Genomic DNA, 17131 nt, shown 5'->3' with positions numbered 1-17131 from the left:
TTAGGACTGTAGTGTGAATTGATCGGACGTAAATTTGAATGCCTGGTTTAACATGTGAGGAAATATCTGTTCCCATTTTTAAAAGCTTTCCTATTTTATCAGCCATCTTTCATATCTCTGGGAATTTTTGAAATTTTAAAATACCAACATTTCTAATGATACTAGTACCCGGATGTACGCTTACGTGCACTCAAAGTCAAACCTGTTTTCAGGATTAGGTGCAAGACTAGCATGCAGTGCCTTCATTTATCCAAAGACAGTTCCTGGATTAGGGTCCCAGGGCTTCAGAGTAAGTAGTGTGGAGTCTGCCCTCTAGAGCTCCGAGCAGGAGCTGGATCACAGGCCAGTGATGGATGTGCTCCAGGGACATGAGCCAAGCCTCCACTGGCCTGCTTCCAGATCCCAATGATGCACACTAGGGGTCCTGCCCTTAGTAAAACAGTGACAGGACAGTGGGCGCCCTGAAGCTTTCAGGTGTCAGAGGGAGGCACACTTCAGAATTCTGACTTTTTTTGAGCAAAGCTTTAAACCCAAGTACCTTGTCTGTGAGCGCTTGTGACTTCTTGGCTGACTTTTTTTTTTTAGTATCCTAAAATGTTATTTTTAGAGTTGTTTTTGTTTGGTTTACTCAGCATTTTGTACTCTTGAATCATTCCTTTATTCTACATGACTGTAGCTTTTCAGAAAAAAACTATAAATTTACTTATTGATGCCTCTTGACCTGTGGTTCTTTCAGGCCCGATTCTGGGTCCAGGTGATGAGGGATTTGCGAAATGGGGTAAAACTTAAGAAAGTCCAGGAGCGGCAGTACAACCCACTGCCCATCGAGTACCAGCTGACCCCCTATGAGATGCTGATGGATGATATCCGGTGCAGAAGGTACACCCTGCGGAAAGTGATGGTGAGTGACCACAGCCATGAGTGCTCTCAGAGGGTCGAGTGATGATGTTTGTTGAAATGGTCTACATTATTATTATTATTATTATTATTATTATACTGGAGATTGAGCTCAGGGCACTTGACCACTGAGCCAGATCTCCAGTCTTTTTTTTGTGTTTTATTTAGAGACAGGGTCTCAATGAGTTGCTTAGTGCCTTGCTTTTTGCTGAGGCTGGCTTGGAACTCATGATCCTCCTGTCTGAGCCTCCCGAGCTGCTGGGGTTACAGGCGTGCACCACCACGCCCAGCAGTGGTCTACTCTTTATATTTTTTAAAGCATTTCTTCTCATAAAAGTAATACTTGATCATTGGAAAATATTTGGAAAATACATTATAAATTTCTCAAAGGAAAGTTATAAACTTATAATTGCACAAGCAAAGAAGAACTTTATTATGTGGAAGACATCCCTCAATCTTTTCTCTTTGATTTCATTTGGATAAAATGGGCTAATTTCATTTTGTCACCAGTTATTTTTGTTTGACATATTGTAATGTTTTTTTCCTGTCATTATAGTCAATATTACCCTTTCTGAATGGCTCTATCTTTTGTAGCTATGGCTGAACCAGAGTCCATTAAGCTGATTGCCCCATACCCAATCATATGCAGCCTGTTTTGTGTGTTTTTTTGACGTTTGTCTTCCTGAATAGCCACAATGAAACCCTTGGGTTCAGGTCTTAGAGTTGGAATGCCTAGTGTGCCAGTAGCCTGACAGCTCTACCTGTCACGTATGCCTGGAATCCGACCACGCACCCCTTCCGCTTTGGCCACATTGTCTCTTCCTTGGACTGTGGAGGTGGAGACTGAGTGAGGTGCTGGGCTGGGTCTGGAGGTACCCTGCACCCTCCTGCAGCATGCTGTGTGGCTGCTGGCTCTGCCCCGTCAGCCTCTGTGCTCTGTCAGCCTCACTGCCACACACCTGCAGTGCCATGTAACAGCAAGAGGGGCTTGTGTCTTGGACCACAGATGCCAGGGCAGCCCCTGGGAAATGTGGCTCAGGGACAACACTGTGTCATGAAGTTATATCTCCAGTTCATGCCACAGTGAGCATTTGTGACCATGCTGGCTGGGACAGCAAGGTGTGCTGTAGGGTGGTGGCCACCAGTAGGTTTTCATGCTCCAGTGAGTCCTGAGTGATAGACAGGTGACAGGTGCATCCAGGTGCAGTTCCCCTTACTTTTGCATAAATTTTCCACACAACATTTTTTGTCCTCTGTTTGCTTGCTCATTGTAGAAAGAAATGAATAAAAGCAAACGTGCTGTGTACCAAAACCTTGCCCTTGGTCTGTTCTTCCTGTTCACTCCCTCATTATAGATAGGCAGGTAGGTTGATGGTCATTTTACACAGAGAGTGACATGTAGTACTAGAGCCTTTTTCAGTCTGTAAAGGCGACTGTGGATGATCTCTTTGTTTAATGGTGGCTCAATATTTCCTTGTATCCAGACAGCAAAAGCATCAGAATGAAAAGTGGAGTGTGCTGCCGGCTTGTGCCTGGTTCTCTCCCCTCCCAGCCTTCTTTTTTCCTGTCGTGATTTACTTCCTATCCCATGAACGGACATTTAGGTTGTTCCCAGTTTCATCATTTTAATCAGGATTAGGATGATCATCCACATAAAAACATTTTGGGGCTGGGGCTGTAGCTCAGTGCAGAAGTCTTGCCTAACATGTGTAAGGCACTGGGTCCGATCCTCAGCACCAAATAAAATAAATGTATGCTGTCCATCTACAACTACAAATTTTTTAAAAAAAAATCATTCATTTTTCTCCTGGGTTTAAATTTCTGCCGGAGACATGAATTGATAAAGATAAGGCATATTTAAAAATTTAATGCATTTTGCCAGTCTTCTCTCCAAAAGGTTGCACCAATTTGTATGCTTTCTAGTATTGCAAGATAATACATTCCAATCCTGTTGCCAATACGGGGTAGTGTTATCATTTTAAAAAACATCTACTTATTAGAACTTTATCCATTCTGATTGGGCAAGCACTTAGCATAAATCTCAGGTAGTTTTCCTCTGTAGCCAGAAGGCATTTTTGAAAAATTCGTCAGTAGTTATAGTAAGCCCAGTTGGTCATTAGCATTAATAGTTGATCTAACATTAATGTCTTTTACTTGCTACCCTTGATATTGTTAAATCTTTACATTTTTATCCAAAAAATAATTGTGTTGAATAGTAGGTAACGTTTCTGATACTAAGAATTACTAGGATAGATTCCCCTTGTAGCTGCTGATTTAACAGATTCCACCTGGGGCCTGGGTATTTGTACATTATATAATCACTCTCTGTGAGGATTATGGAAATAGTAATGTCTGATAGAATGTGTGTTGGTCAGCTTTTTTGTCACTGTGGCCAAAGGACCTCACGAGCAGCTTAGAGGAAGAAAAGCTTATTTGAGCTCATGGCTTCCGAGGTTCAGGTCATGGATGGCCAACTCTACTGCTCTGGGTCCGAGGACAGAGAGATCATGCAGAAGGGCCTGGTGTAGGAAAGCAGCTCAGAACATGAATCAGAGACAAAATATGAACTCCAAAGGCACGCCCTCAGTGACCCACCTCTTCCAGGCACACACTGCCTATAGTTATCACCCACTTAATTCATTTCAGTGGATTAATCTACTGCTTAGGTTACAGCTCTTAATCTAATCTTTTCACCTCTAAACATTCTTGCATTGTCTCATGTATGAGCTTTTGAAGGATATCACATATCCAAACCATAACAGAATGACATCCAACTTGGAAAGTATTTGCAAGCATAATTATTTTTTTTCCTGGGGTAAATAAAAGGCTTTGAAAATAAGAGTCTAGCTAGGTATGGTGGCATGCTCCTCTAATCCCAGGGGCTCAGGAGGCTAACGCAGGAAGATTGAAAATTTTTAGCTCCAGCAACTTGGCAAGACCCTAATCAAATCAGTGAGATGTTGTCTCAAAACAAAAATGGCTGGGAATGTGGCTTAATAGTTATGCACCCTCAATCCCTGACACCAAAAAAATAAAGTGTACAGTTCAGTGACATTTAGTATATCACAAGATTGTACAGTCTCCACCTCTATCTAGTTCTGAAATAAGTTTCATCCTCCTAGAAGGAAATCCATAGCCATGATGGGTCACTGGTATCCCCCACCAGCCCTGGCAAGCACTTCTCTGCTTTGACTCTGAGAACTTACCTGTCTGGATGTGTCATGAATGGAGTCATGTGATGTGCCACCTTTTGTGTGTGGCCTCTTTCACTTGGCCTAATGTTCTTTAAGTCTATCCATCCTGCTAGCATGTAGGAGCGCTTCATTCCTTTTCATGGCTGAATAATCATTCCACCCCAGGGATAGACAACATTGTACTGTGTGTTGCTTGGTAGATATTAGGTTCTTGTCACCATTGTGCAGTGCTGGTGGGGTTGCTGTGAACCATCACTTGCGAGTGTCTGACATCTCATTTCTTTTCTTTTGGGTGTGTGCCTCGGCTAGAGTGTCTGGGTCACATGGTGATTCTGTGAGTGACTGAGCAATCACCAAACTCTTTCCACAGTGGTAGCACATTTAATGTTCCCACCAGCAGGGGACGCGGGCTCCTGTGTTCCACATTTTTGTCAACACATATTGTCCATTTCTGCCTTTAATCATAACTGCCCTGGTTGGTATGGCGTGGTATCTCTTTGTGGTTTTGATTTGCTGATGACTGATGCTATGGTGCTGCTATGTGTGTGTTCATGTGTTTGTGGGCCATTTGTGTGTCATCTTTGGAGAGGTGTCTGTTGAGGTCCTGTACCCATTCTGCCATGATGTTGTAACGTTCCTTTGTATGTTCTAGATGCTGAATCCTCAATATACACAATTTGCAAGTATTTTATCCCATTTTGCAGCTGGTCATTCTTCTGTCACCCTCTTGATCCTTTGGTGTTTACAAGGTTTTAGCTTGGCTAAAACAGTTGATCTGTTTTGTCTTCTTATTTCCCATGCTTCAGGTATCCATTGCCAAATCCAGGGCATGAGGATATCCTCTTGTGTTCTCTTGTATGATTTTCACTTCTGGTGCTTATGGTCTGGTCTTTGCTCCATTCTTGAGTTAATCTGTATGTTGCATGTGGTAAGAGGTCAAGGTCAGGCTCCTGTGTCTCAGCACCCAACTCTGATGTATGAACAAATATGTATGGATTCATTTCTGGATTCTGAATTTTTTTAATGTAAATGTCTATCATTATGTTTTCATTACCATAGCTTTGTTGTGATTTTTGAAATAGAGAAGTCAGCCCTTTTCTTTTTCAAGATTGTTTTGGCTTTTCAAGTTTCCTTGAAATTCCTTATGAATTTTAGGATGCATATTTCTACTTAAAAAACAGCATTTGGGATTTTGGTAGAGGTTGAATTACATATGTGGATCACTTTGGGCAGTTTGTCATCTTAACAATTTTAAGTCTTCAGTACATAAACATGAGGTACTACTTAGATCTTCTTTTAATTTCTTTAAGCAATATTTTCTAGTTTTCAGTGTATGAATCTTGTGCCCCATTGGTCAAGCTAGCTTCTTTTAAGTATTTTATCCTTTTCAATGCTATTATAAATGGAATCATTTTTAAGATTATTTTTGGTTGTTCATTGTTAGTATAGAAATGCAGTTGATTTTTGTATATTGGTCTGGTATCCTATAACTCAGCTGAATTTGTTTGTTCTGATGGTTTCCCTGGTGGCTTCTCTAACGTATTTTTATTTCATGCTCGTGTCCTCTGTGTGGACCCTTGATTGTACCTCTTCTTCTTCTGTCTGGATGCCCTCGAATTGCCCAGCAAGGACTCCAGCACATGTTAACTAGATGTGGCAGAAGCAGGCATCCGTGTCTTGTCCCTGGTCTCCTCAGGACATTCACTCTTCTGCCACTGAGTGTCATAGTAGATTGTAGTATTTTATAAATGGCTTGTCATGCCAAGAAAATTGTCTTCCAATTCATGTATGTTGACTGTTAGTTATTGTTTTGTTTTAATCATAAAATAAGTGTTAGATTTTATCAAATCCTCTTCCTGCATCAATGAGGACAATCATGGAAGTTCTTTTGCTTTATTCTGTTAATGTAGTGGATGGAATACCTTGAGGGATTTTTATATGTTGGACCACCGTTATATTTATGGGATAAATCTCACTTCTCAAAATGAACTTTTTTTTTTCAGTACTGGGGATTGAATCCAGGGGTGCTTATCTAGTGAGGCACATCTCCAGGCCCATTTATATATTTTATTTTGAGACAGGGTCGTGCTAAGTTGCTTAGGGTGTCACTGAGTTGCTGAGACTGTGAACTTGGGATTCTCCTGCTTCAGCCTCCTTGCTACTGGGAGTACAAGTGTGTGCCACCAAACCTGGCTGAACCATCTTTTTGATATGCTGCTGGAGTCCCCTTGCGAGGATATTGTGCATCCATTTGATGTGGTGTTTTCTTCCGTTGTCTTGTCTTAGCTGCAGGGCAACGCTGGTCACACAGATAAGTTAGGAAGTCTTAGCTCTTCTGCTAAGCTTGTGAGAAGCATTAAAGTCTGAGTGAAGTTCACCAGTGAAACCTCCTGGTCCTGGACTTTCTCGACTGATAGTTGTCCTTGGGAGGCTTTTGATTGCTGGTTCGATCTTGTTCCCTCCTTCAGGTCTTCCCCAGGGTGTTTTCTGCCTTTCTTCTGTCTTCCCTCCCCTCCTGTTGTCTATTTCCTCTAGGTGACCTAGTTTGCTGATGTACAATCATCAAGTACAGACGTTTGCTGATGTACATCTTATAGTCCTTCTTATAGTCCTTCGTATTGGTGCGCAGCCTGTTTAATATCCTTGTTTTCTAATTTTATATTTTGGGTCCTTTTCTTTGGTTAGTCTAGGTAATGGTTTGTCACTTTTATTGATTTTTATCAGGGAAATACCTTTTGGTTTTGTTAATTCTGTCCACTGCTTTCTGCTCTCTGCTCATTGTCTCCTCTCTGTTCTTTACCGTTTCCTCCGTTTTCCTCCTGTATCCATAGGCATTGTTCTTTGTTCTTTGTGGGGTCCGTGGGTTGTGGAGTCAGGTTGTTGATTGAGTCCTCATTGAGCTCAGGGGTCTGCAGGGTGGACTGCCCTCTGCGCACCACTCCTGCTGCATCCCGTGTTTTCCTTTCTTTCACTTTCATTATCATTGAACCTTTTGGTGGTTTGGGAGTATGTTTTTAAATCCCTCATATTTGCGAAGTTTTCATTTTTCCTTCTGCTTTTGACTTCGAGTTTCAGTCCATTATGGGCAGACGAGTTAGTTGGTGTGGTTTCAGTGTCTTAAATTTGAGGTATTTCTCATGGCCTAGCGCTGTCTGCCTGGATGCATGTTCTGCTGGTTGGTTTTGGTGTTTCCAAGCCCTCTCTTTTCTCATTGGCCCCATTGTCTAGTGGTGAATCCCGAATGGAAAATGGACTGTTGAGCCTCCACCTGTTGTGGAGCTTTCCCCTTCTGCTTTCAGCGTTCGCTCCCTGTGCTTTGGAGCTCTGTGGTCTGGTGTCCCCCCCCCCCCGCGCGACAAGGGTACGTGGGAGACCAGCCTGTTGGAACCGCTCTCCGACAGAGGTAGTGAAGCGCACTAGACCAGCTAGTGTCTCCTGGGCTGAGCGAGAGGGTAAGTATCAAGACCCGGCCCGCCACCCAACCTCGCCCACACAATCACACCGAGTTGGGAGATGAGTCAACCGTGAAGGTGCAATAATCTCAACTTTATTGTGTCAGGGACAAGGTTATATAGTGATAGGAGGGACTAAGAAGAAACAGTAGCAAGAACCAATAAGGAGCAGTTACGACACTATCACTAAGGGGCCTAGGCAGATTTAAGATTAAACCATTAGGCGGGACTAAGGTCAAAAGCCCACGCGAATGCCAATCCAGCCAGGTCACATATACGGAAATGCTAACCCATGAGGCCTCCTCAGCCAACACCCAATAATGGTCGCGGTCCCAAGGGAGGTAAAAGGTCCCAACAGTCTGGTGCATGTCCACCTACAACTGTGGAATGTTCCGGATGCGGGGCCTTTGTCTTGATGAGTGTTTCCTGAAGCTCCAGTCTGACAGCAGCGTTGCTGCCCTGTTCTCTGTACTGCTATTGCACGGAACATCTTTTTCCATCCTTTTCTCTCAAACCTGCTCATGTTGTAACTTTCTTTTAACTTTTTATTTTATTTTGAAAGTATAACTGCTCATTGTGGGGAAATTAGAAAATGTGGGTAAAAAGAAAAAAAAATCGCACAGTTCATCTACTCTTAAGACCACTTCTACCATTTTTAGCATGTTTGCTTCTGAATTTTCTCTGTAAATGTGTAATGTATAATTATAAAAATAGAGTTAAAGTGGACAAAATGTATTGGAACTCTTTCCACCTGCTTGATATGTTATAAACTTGGTTCTGTATCATGAAATACAATTGTGTAGCATTTAAAAATTTTTTAATACCTAGGTTTTATATAGGTAATAAGTAACCCATGGTTAAACTAGAAAGACATGTGGTGGACATTTGCAAGTCTCTCCCAGGGCTCCAGTTTTGTTCCTAGAAATGGTCAGAAATCTGTCCATCTTAGTACAGCCCTCTTGTGTGTGTGCACGTGCACGCACACATGTGGGCCCCATCTATGCTCACATTTGCACAATTTTACCATATTATAGATATTGTTTTGGGTCTTTTTCTCTCTTGCTGATCATTATGTTAACAGCATGTAAAAAGTTTTCTTCTTATTTTTTGTAGCTTTATTATATTACATTCTACATTATTTTTTAAAAATTTATTTATTCTAATTTGTTATACATGCCAGCAGAATGCATTTCAATTCATATTACACATATAGAGCACGATTTTTCATGTCTCTGGTTGTACACAAAGTAGAGTCACACCATTCGGGTCACACCAGTGTCCTTTCTTACCCATGCCCCCTCCTTTTCCCTATCTAGAGTTTGTCTGTTCCTCCATGCCTCACCCCACCCCATCCCCATTATGGATCATCATCCTCCCATCAGAGAAAACATTTGGCATTTGGTTTTTTGGGATTGGCTAACTTCACTTAGCATAGTATTCTCCAACTCCATCCATTTACCTGCAAATGCCATGATTTTATTCTCTTGTAATGCTGAGTAATATTCCATTGTGTAATATATAGCACAGTTTCTTTATCCATTCATCTACTGAAGGGTGTCTAGGTTGGTTCCACAGTTTAGCTATTGTGAATTGTGCTGCTATAAACATTGATGTGGGGTTGGAGATGTGGCTCAAGTGGTAGTGCACTTGCCTGGCATACGTGAGGCACTGGGTTTGATCCTCAGCACCACATAAAAATAAAATAAAGACATTGTGTCCACCTGAAAAAAATAAAAAATAAATATCTTTTTTAAAAAAATTGATGTGGCTGTGTCCCAGTAGTATGCTGTTTTTAAGTCCTTTGGGTATAGACCGAGGAGAGGGATAGCTGGGTCAAATGGTGTTTCCATTCCCAGTTTCCCAAGGAATCTCTATACTGCTGCAGCAATTTGCAGACCCACCAGCGTGTATGAGTGTACCTTTCTCCCCACATCCTCACCAACACTTATTGTTGTTTATATTCTTAATAGCTGCCATTCTGACTTGAGTGAGATGAAATCTAAGAGTGGTTTTGATTTGCATTTCTCTAATTGCTAGAGATGTTGAACATCTTTTCATGATGATTTTATATCATCTTCTGAGAAGATGTCATTGGGACTTTGATTGGAATTGCATTAAATTGTATAGTACTTTTGGTAGTCATTTTGACAATACTAATTCTGCCTATCTAAGAACAAGGGAGATCTTTCCATTTTCTAAAGTCTTCTTTAATATCTTTCTTTAGCGTTCTGTAGTTTTCATTGTAGAGGTCTTTCTCCTTTTTCATTAAGTTCATTCCCAAGTATTTTTTTATTTATTTATTTTTTGAGGCTATTGTAAATGGGATAGTTTTCCTAGTTTCTCTTTCAGAGGACTTGTCCCTGATGTACAGAAATGCCTTTGATTTTGGGGTGTTGATTTTATATTCTGCTAGGTTGCTGAATTCATTTATTAGTTCTAGATGTTTTCTGGTGGAATTTTTGGTACATCCTACGTTATTTTTAATGCCTTCAAAATAATCTCTTGAGTAGGCAAACCGTAATTTATTTAACTAATCTATTATTGATATTTCCCATTTTTTAGTATTGTGTAAAAACTGTATTAGTTTCCTTACATAAATTCTAACCACCGAATTACTGGATCAGTGACTATGCATGCTGTGATGGCCTTTGATAAATATAATCAAATTATCCAAAATACTTGTAGGCAACTTGTGCTTTGAAAATTATATATATATATAAAAAATAAGATCAAAGCTAAAATTATAGCTTTACATATTTCTGAAAGAAACTATATTCATTTTCTTAAAAGTGCATGTGTTAGAGTAGGTGTCAGGCCACATATTTTATGCACCTCTCATTAATGTTTTGAGTATCAACAAATAAGCATAAATCCCACCTTTGATTGCTAATGCTTTGAACAAATATCACGGTGTGGACATCAATGGATGAGTCAGCCTTGCTGAAGGGGAGGCCGAAAGGTGTTAAGAGTGGAGTTGGTGGCCGCAGGACCATCTTGATTTGATTCAGTCTTTCTCTTAAACCTGTCTTCGTACTGTTTACAGGGATACTGAAAACAAGCCGGGCAGGGCAGCTGCTGGGGGAAGACTGCAGCGGGTGGCTGGGGTGAGGTGGCACTGTTCTGCTCCTTGAGCTGGGCAGGGGGCTCAGTGGAGCCCCTTCCATGCACGTACTTCCTCTCTGTGTGCGTGTGGTACTTCAGTGAGGCTGACACCTCCACCTGAAGAGCAGGCCTTCAGGCTGGGCTGGGGCTCAGTGGTAGAGCGCTCACCTCGCATGTTCGAGGCCCTGGTTTCCATCCTCAGCACCACATAAAAATGAATAAATAAAATAAAGGTATTGTGTCCAACTACAGCTAAAAAATAAATATTTAAAACAAAACAAAAAAAACAAGATCAGGCCTTCTTAGGTTTTAGTATTTCACATGGAATGGAGGAGTCCTCGGTGGCACAGGAGCACTGCATCCTCAGCTGACCCTGTTCCTGAGCAGAGTGGCCTCGTTCTGTAAACATCACAAGTCTTGCTGTTTACACCTACCATAAACTTTATGAACCAGTTCAGCATTTGTCAAAGAAACCACCATCCTAAAGAAGCTGATACTAGAGAAAAAAAAAAGGAAGATTCAGGGATGATCAGTGCATAGACGGAGGAGATCAAGAGGGAGGGGAGGGGCACTGCAGAATCATTTTAGCAAGATCATGTTAGGTACATGCATAAAGGTGCCACAGGGAATTTCACCTTCATGTACAAGTAGAAAGAACCTGTCAGAAATGAACAAATAAATGAGCAAAGGGATTTGAGTAGAGGCAGGAGAATAGGGGAGGAAGGAGGAGAGGAAAAAAGAGGGAAATGGGGACATTCTGTTAAAATGAACCCAACTACTTTGTATGACTGTAATAGAGGAGAAGGAGCTGCAGGTTGGAGTTTAGCCTTGGGTGGGTCTTTGTTCATGCACACGAGGGGCCCCCTACATATGAACATGTGACTAGAATTGAAGTACAGGATTTGAGAAGCTTACACAGAACCAAAAATTGATTGATCATTTTATATATAATGATGTTTGCAGATGTTCATTCTGCAAAGTGAAGCAGTCAGTGTGTTCATTAAATAAAATACTAGGAACAGAAATGGGTTTTTCCGTGTGTCTAGCAGAGAAGCGTAGAACACAGGACACACTGAGCATCCCAGATGTGTTGGGCCTGGAGGGAGAGTCCTGGAACAAGCCCCACAGCGGTCCAGATGTTGGAGCGTGGAGATTAGGTCATCGCACCAGCCTGTGGGCAAGGGACTCTCTCAGGGATGGCAGGAGAGGATGTTGAAGCAGGGGGCTCCCAGAGGGAGATGGAGACACCACCACCACGGCCCTCCGCAGTGCACACAGACCACCTGGAAGACCCACTGGACTCAGAAGTGAAGGGCCCCAGGGTTCTGCAGTCTAGGAAGGCAGGGCTAGGTTCCACTTATTGGAACCCATGATCCACAGACTGTCAGTAGACAGCAGAAACACATTTGGACCTGTGTGTTCATTTGGTGGTGAAAGAGGTGACACTGTAAAGCAGTGGAGGAAGAATGACATTTCAATAAATGGTATATGTTCATTTAGATTTCCTTATGGGAAAAGAGTACATTTTGACCTTTACCTCAAAGTATACACAGGAGAGAAAACTCAGTCTCATGTGGCTTTAGATCTCAAAGTGAATGTGCAACAGTCAGTTTCTGCAAGGTAACAGAGTCTCCATGAGCTTCAGGTAGGCAATTTCTTAAATGGACTGTGAGGGTGTGGTGCTGGAAGACGCGTACAGCAGTATGCCCGATAGTGTTGTCTGCAACAGCAACAATGTGAGCGTAACCCAAGGTCCGTCAGTATGAACAGGAGCAAGCACATGGAGTGTGGGCAGCAGTGTCCTGGAGTCTCAAGAGTGGCGAGCAGCAGAGGCCACATAGGAAAACTGACCTGTGAGTCCTTTCACCTGAGGTTTTCAAAAATGCATAATAAAGCCTTTCCCCGGCTCTTCACTAATGATGCTCTATAGTCAGACTTTATCTACCAGTCTACAGGTAAAAATGTGTTCTTATTTATAAATCTCATGTTTTTATGAATAAGTTTAGGCACCTCTTTAATGTGTTTAAGCAGCTAAGTGCAGTGGCCCAGAGCAGAGGCTCTGGAAGCAGGCACTAGTGTTTGAGTCTTGGGTCTGCTCTGACCGTATGGTTCCGCCTGTTTTGCTTCTGTGCCTTGGATTGCTCGTTTTTGAAATGTGGGTAAAAGTACCTGCCCCATAGGGCTGCAGTGTATCAAAAAGTACAAAGATACATAGTCCTAGGAAATGCTTAGAACACAGCAGGTACTTTGCAGTATTTTCTAGTGGCTGTAGTTTGTTTGTTTATTTATTTATTTAGGTGGGATTTTTGTTTTTGTTCTTGGTTTTTTTTTTTTTTTTTTGGTACCAGGGACTGAACCCAGGGGTGCTTAACCACTGAGCCACATCTATGGCCCTTTTTAATATTTTATTTAGAGACAGGTTCTCACTGAGTTGTTAGGGCTTCACTGAGTTGCTAAGGCTGGCTTTGAATTTGTGATCCTCCTGCCTTGGCCTCCCAAGCTGCTGGAATTACAGGCACATGCCACTGTCCCTGGCTTCATAAATGTTTCTGTAAAGAGTAAGTGCACACCATTTTCACTCACGATCCATGCATCCCTGAGGTGCTGTGCCATGGTGTCTTAGGTTTAATCCTAAGGTTTAGGCTACATAGATGTACCACAGTAATTCTCTGCTTTCTGCATATTTGTAATACTATTTGTGACAATTGACTGACTCAACTCTATTATATATTGTTTGGAATATTAAATTATAGAGAAGTAAAACATTTTATTTGATTTTTTTTTTAATCCCAAAATGTTTGAGCGGAATGCTTTATTTCGTTATTTCTAACAAATAACTTTGTCCTTTAAAAATAGATGTAAAAACTTAGCATATTTCTGTTGTAGTTGTATTTATTGTAATTCACTATTTTTTGATGTGTTTAAATTTTTTAGTGTATTATATTTATACATAATAGTGGGGTTCAGCCAGTCACAGTGTCACATGCCTATAATCCCAACAGCTTGATAGACTGAGGCAGGAGGATTGTAAATTCAAGGACAGCCTCAGCAACTTAATGAGACCTTGTCTCAAAAGTTTAGAGAGGACTGGGGTTATAGCTCAGTGGTAGAGTGCCCCTGGGTTCAACCCCCAGTACCTTCTCAAAACAGGGGGTCTGTGTTATGTGCATTTATGAATTTTGATATTCATATAACATGGTTTTCTCCATTTCAATCCCTAGCAGTACCCCCAATTCACAAATTTTTAAAATTCAAATAAAACATGGAGAAAAATTTATCATGTAATCTGCTTATAACTTTGTAACTAAACAACCAATTCAGTAATTTAATTGTATCTATCTATGGGGAGTGGGGATCAAACCTGGGGCCTGTACATGCTAGGCAGGCACTCTATCACTGAGCTATTCTGCCAGCCCCATGATATCTATCTTAATAGGAGAAGAGATTATCTTTGGCCTTGTGTGTTTGTAAATATGTTAATAAGATTCCCTTTATCCGTTTAAAGTTCAGTTACCTAAAAAAAAAATTATTTCAGAAACAATGCAGAGTTCAGGATAGATGTTTTAAAATATTGAAAGGGGATCCTTTTGTGTACTAGAAGTTTTATGTTTGTTTAAGTTATTTGGCTCAAAATTGAGATCAGGTTTCTGTAACTGATGTAACTTATTTTGAGTCTACTGTTTGTGTCCACGCAGGACACGTTTTCCTCTGCAGTTCAGGCTTGATGTGTCCCCGGAGATCCTGCCCTGCCAGCAGGCTGGCCTCACAGGGCTGCTTGTGCTTACCTGCTTACCCCACCTTCCTGTCCTCTGTAGCATGCTACTGACCCTCATTCATTGCAGGGACCAGGAGGCAGCTCCTGCCACTGAGGAGGCTGTTTGGTGACAGGGTTCACAACCCCAGCCTCATTTAAGCCAGCTGTGCTATCTCTGCGTCTTGCCACTGTGATGGAAAGAAGAGTAAAGCATACAAAAATCAGCTGTAAAGGTAGATGCTGTTCTGCTCCGGAGTAGCATTGTGAGTAATAGGAAGTTCTCATTGCTTCATACACTAAGGATTTTTTTTTTTAATCTTATATAACATGAAACCCCTGTCATATCAGGTCCCGGGTTCTGCTTCCAAGTCGCAGCTCCTACCTTTAGTCCAAGCCCCAGCCGCCAGGCCACATGCTTGGCTGGGCTGGGCTGGTTATTGCTGCTGAGACTTGCTGTGGGGCCACCCGGCCTTGGTCAGGCCTGGGGAGGGCGCCTGGAGGAAGAAGCCACAGGCCTGGAGGTGCAGTTCAGTTTCTGTTTTGTTCAAACAAGATTGGGGAGCAAAGGTGGCCAAGTGGTCACAGCTGTGCCTTCTGGAGTGTCAGACTGAGTTCAGGTTCTTACTTTTGCGGCTTTCTGAGGATTTTTCATATTTCTAAAAAAAAAAAAAATAAGAATTAGAAAAAAAAACTTCTTGCTGTAAAATGAGAAGATCTTAGAGTATTTAAGTGAGAGGCAACTGGGGCTGCAGTAACTCTTCTGCCTACTGGTCTTGGGAACATGGGCAGCATCTCCTCCGCTACTAGAGTTTCATTTACAGAATATGATGTGTGTCACCTGTCCTTCCTGCTACCTTGGTTTTTCCAAGGGTGAGACTATGAAGTGAAGTCTTTTTATACTATAAAAGGCTTTATAATCACAGTGTTTATTCCGTTCACATGCATGATTTGAGAAACTTGATTGGAAGGCTGTGTCTCAAATATCTCAAAATGGTGGGACTAATGGGAACTGTGGGTGTTTTCTCAGTTCCACAGTTACTTTTGCTGAGAATCACAGATTTTTTCCTCCTTTTTATTGATTTGACATGTGTCCTTGGGGGAGCCAGACTGCACTTCACCAGTTTTGCATCGTCATTTGGGGAACACTTCTACCTAGAAGTTCACCATGGTACATCCTGGGGTCAGCTGGGTCTTTACCTTTTGTCTCCGTAGGTGAATGGCGACATTCCTCCTCGGTTAAAGAAGAGCGCTCACGAGATCATCCTGGACTTCATCAGGTCAAGACCTCCTTTAAACCCCGTATGTAACTTGACATTCCCCTCGCTGCCAGAGCTACTCCCTGCCAGGGCTCCTCCCTAGAAGGCAGCTTTCCCTAGTGGTTGGTGTATCTGAGCTTTCCTTTTAAGAACGATGAAACCCAAGTGTCATAGAAAAATACTAAACTCATTCAATATGAGGCTATCAGGGTGTTTTTACTCAAAACACCCAACTCTGGTGCAAGACCTGGCTGGACAGCTGCTCGGTTGAGGCAGGCCTGGTGGTTTCTAGGAAGAAGGCCTCCCGGGCCCTGTTGCTGTACCCATCCCTTCTACCACCTCACAGCGGCCTTCTTATCTCCTCTGTTAACCAGGTTCCTTCTGGTGACCACAGAGTCAGAATACTCATCAGGAAGAGCCTGGGGTGAGGTGAAATTGATAGGCACACTAGCTCTGCAGCCCAGTAGGCACGCATCTCCGAGCCATTAATTGGCCTCTCTGGGCCTTAATTTCCACAGAGTAAAGAAAATAATAATAGTCTAAGAAGGTTGTGGTGGGTCAGTCAGGGTCGTCAGCTGGGGAAGCAGTGAGGGCAATGATCAGGCGCAGCTGACTCCTGCCCTGTAAGCATCCAGGGCTGTGGGTGTGACTTGAGCAGCACAGATGCTTCAGGGGAGCGGAGCAGAGCATTCATGACCAGAGCACGGTGGAACCCTGTGCTCTTCCTGTTGCTTGAGGAATCGTGATGTTTAATGACTTGTACTGGTTATCAAGCAGCAGTCCAGTCCATGAAATATAAATCACGATATTGGAAAGACTGTTGAAGCACGAACACCCAGATCTCTAGCCATTATACTCTTTTTTCAAGGCTTCAGCCAGAAAACTGAAACCAACCCCACCACGGCCTCGGAGCCTGCATGAAAGAATATTAGAAGAAATTAAAGCAGAAAGAAAGCTGCGGCCTGTGTCCCCGGAAGAGATTAGACGGAGCCGATTGGGTGAGTCCATTACCTCTCGCACTCTCAGTTTGTAGTCACCTCTGGGAAAGACTTGTCTGCAGTTGCTCTCCGTCACCTCCCTCCCCCTCTCCACATCTGTCACTCACGCACACTGACACTCAGAGTCTGTGCTGGAAGATTTTCCCTCCTGGCCCAGTGGAGGGGACTCTACCAGGACCCACGCTGAGGCTTCCGGAGAGGCTCTTTACCTCGCTGAGTACCCGTCCTTCATTAGCAGAGAGGGAATAAAGATCCTGCCCACTACGTTGTGGCTTTTGTGTAAGAAATAGGAGTGTGGTAAAAACATTTCATAAATAGCAACATTTTTGCAAAGATTGGGTGTTGTGTTTTGGGAATGTAAATAGTAGATACATGATCTTACTTCATATTTCTGTCATCCTAATTATGGGTGTTATGTGTGAGAGCACCCATTATCACTAGGTAGCACTTATTCCCAAACTTCCTTTATGGTTATTAT

General features: G+C 42.4%; 1 protein-coding gene across 6 annotated transcripts in view; it reads left to right on the top strand.

Annotated features, from left to right (window-relative positions):
- Positions 1–17131, top strand: part of Spire1 (spire type actin nucleation factor 1) — a 133333-nt gene that overhangs the window by 84133 nt on the left and 32069 nt on the right. For all 6 annotated transcript variants that reach the window (XM_046462734.2, XM_046462733.2, XM_058585126.1 and 3 more), the window contains exons 6-8: positions 737–901; positions 15612–15698; positions 16524–16653. In XM_046462734.2, the coding sequence (XP_046318690.1) occupies positions 737–901; positions 15612–15698; positions 16524–16653 (382 nt within the window). The remainder of the gene's footprint in view (positions 1–736; positions 902–15611; positions 15699–16523; positions 16654–17131) is intronic.

This window comes from Marmota monax, unplaced genomic scaffold (assembly GCF_021218885.2).
Source record: "Marmota monax isolate L192 unplaced genomic scaffold, Marmota_monax_Labrador192_F-V1.1 WCK01_AAM20220418_F8-fsc00180, whole genome shotgun sequence".
Lineage (NCBI taxonomy): Eukaryota > Metazoa > Chordata > Mammalia > Rodentia > Sciuridae > Marmota > Marmota monax.
The sequence above is the reverse complement of the archived record's forward strand: the minus strand, read 5'-3'. Positions and strand labels throughout refer to the sequence as shown.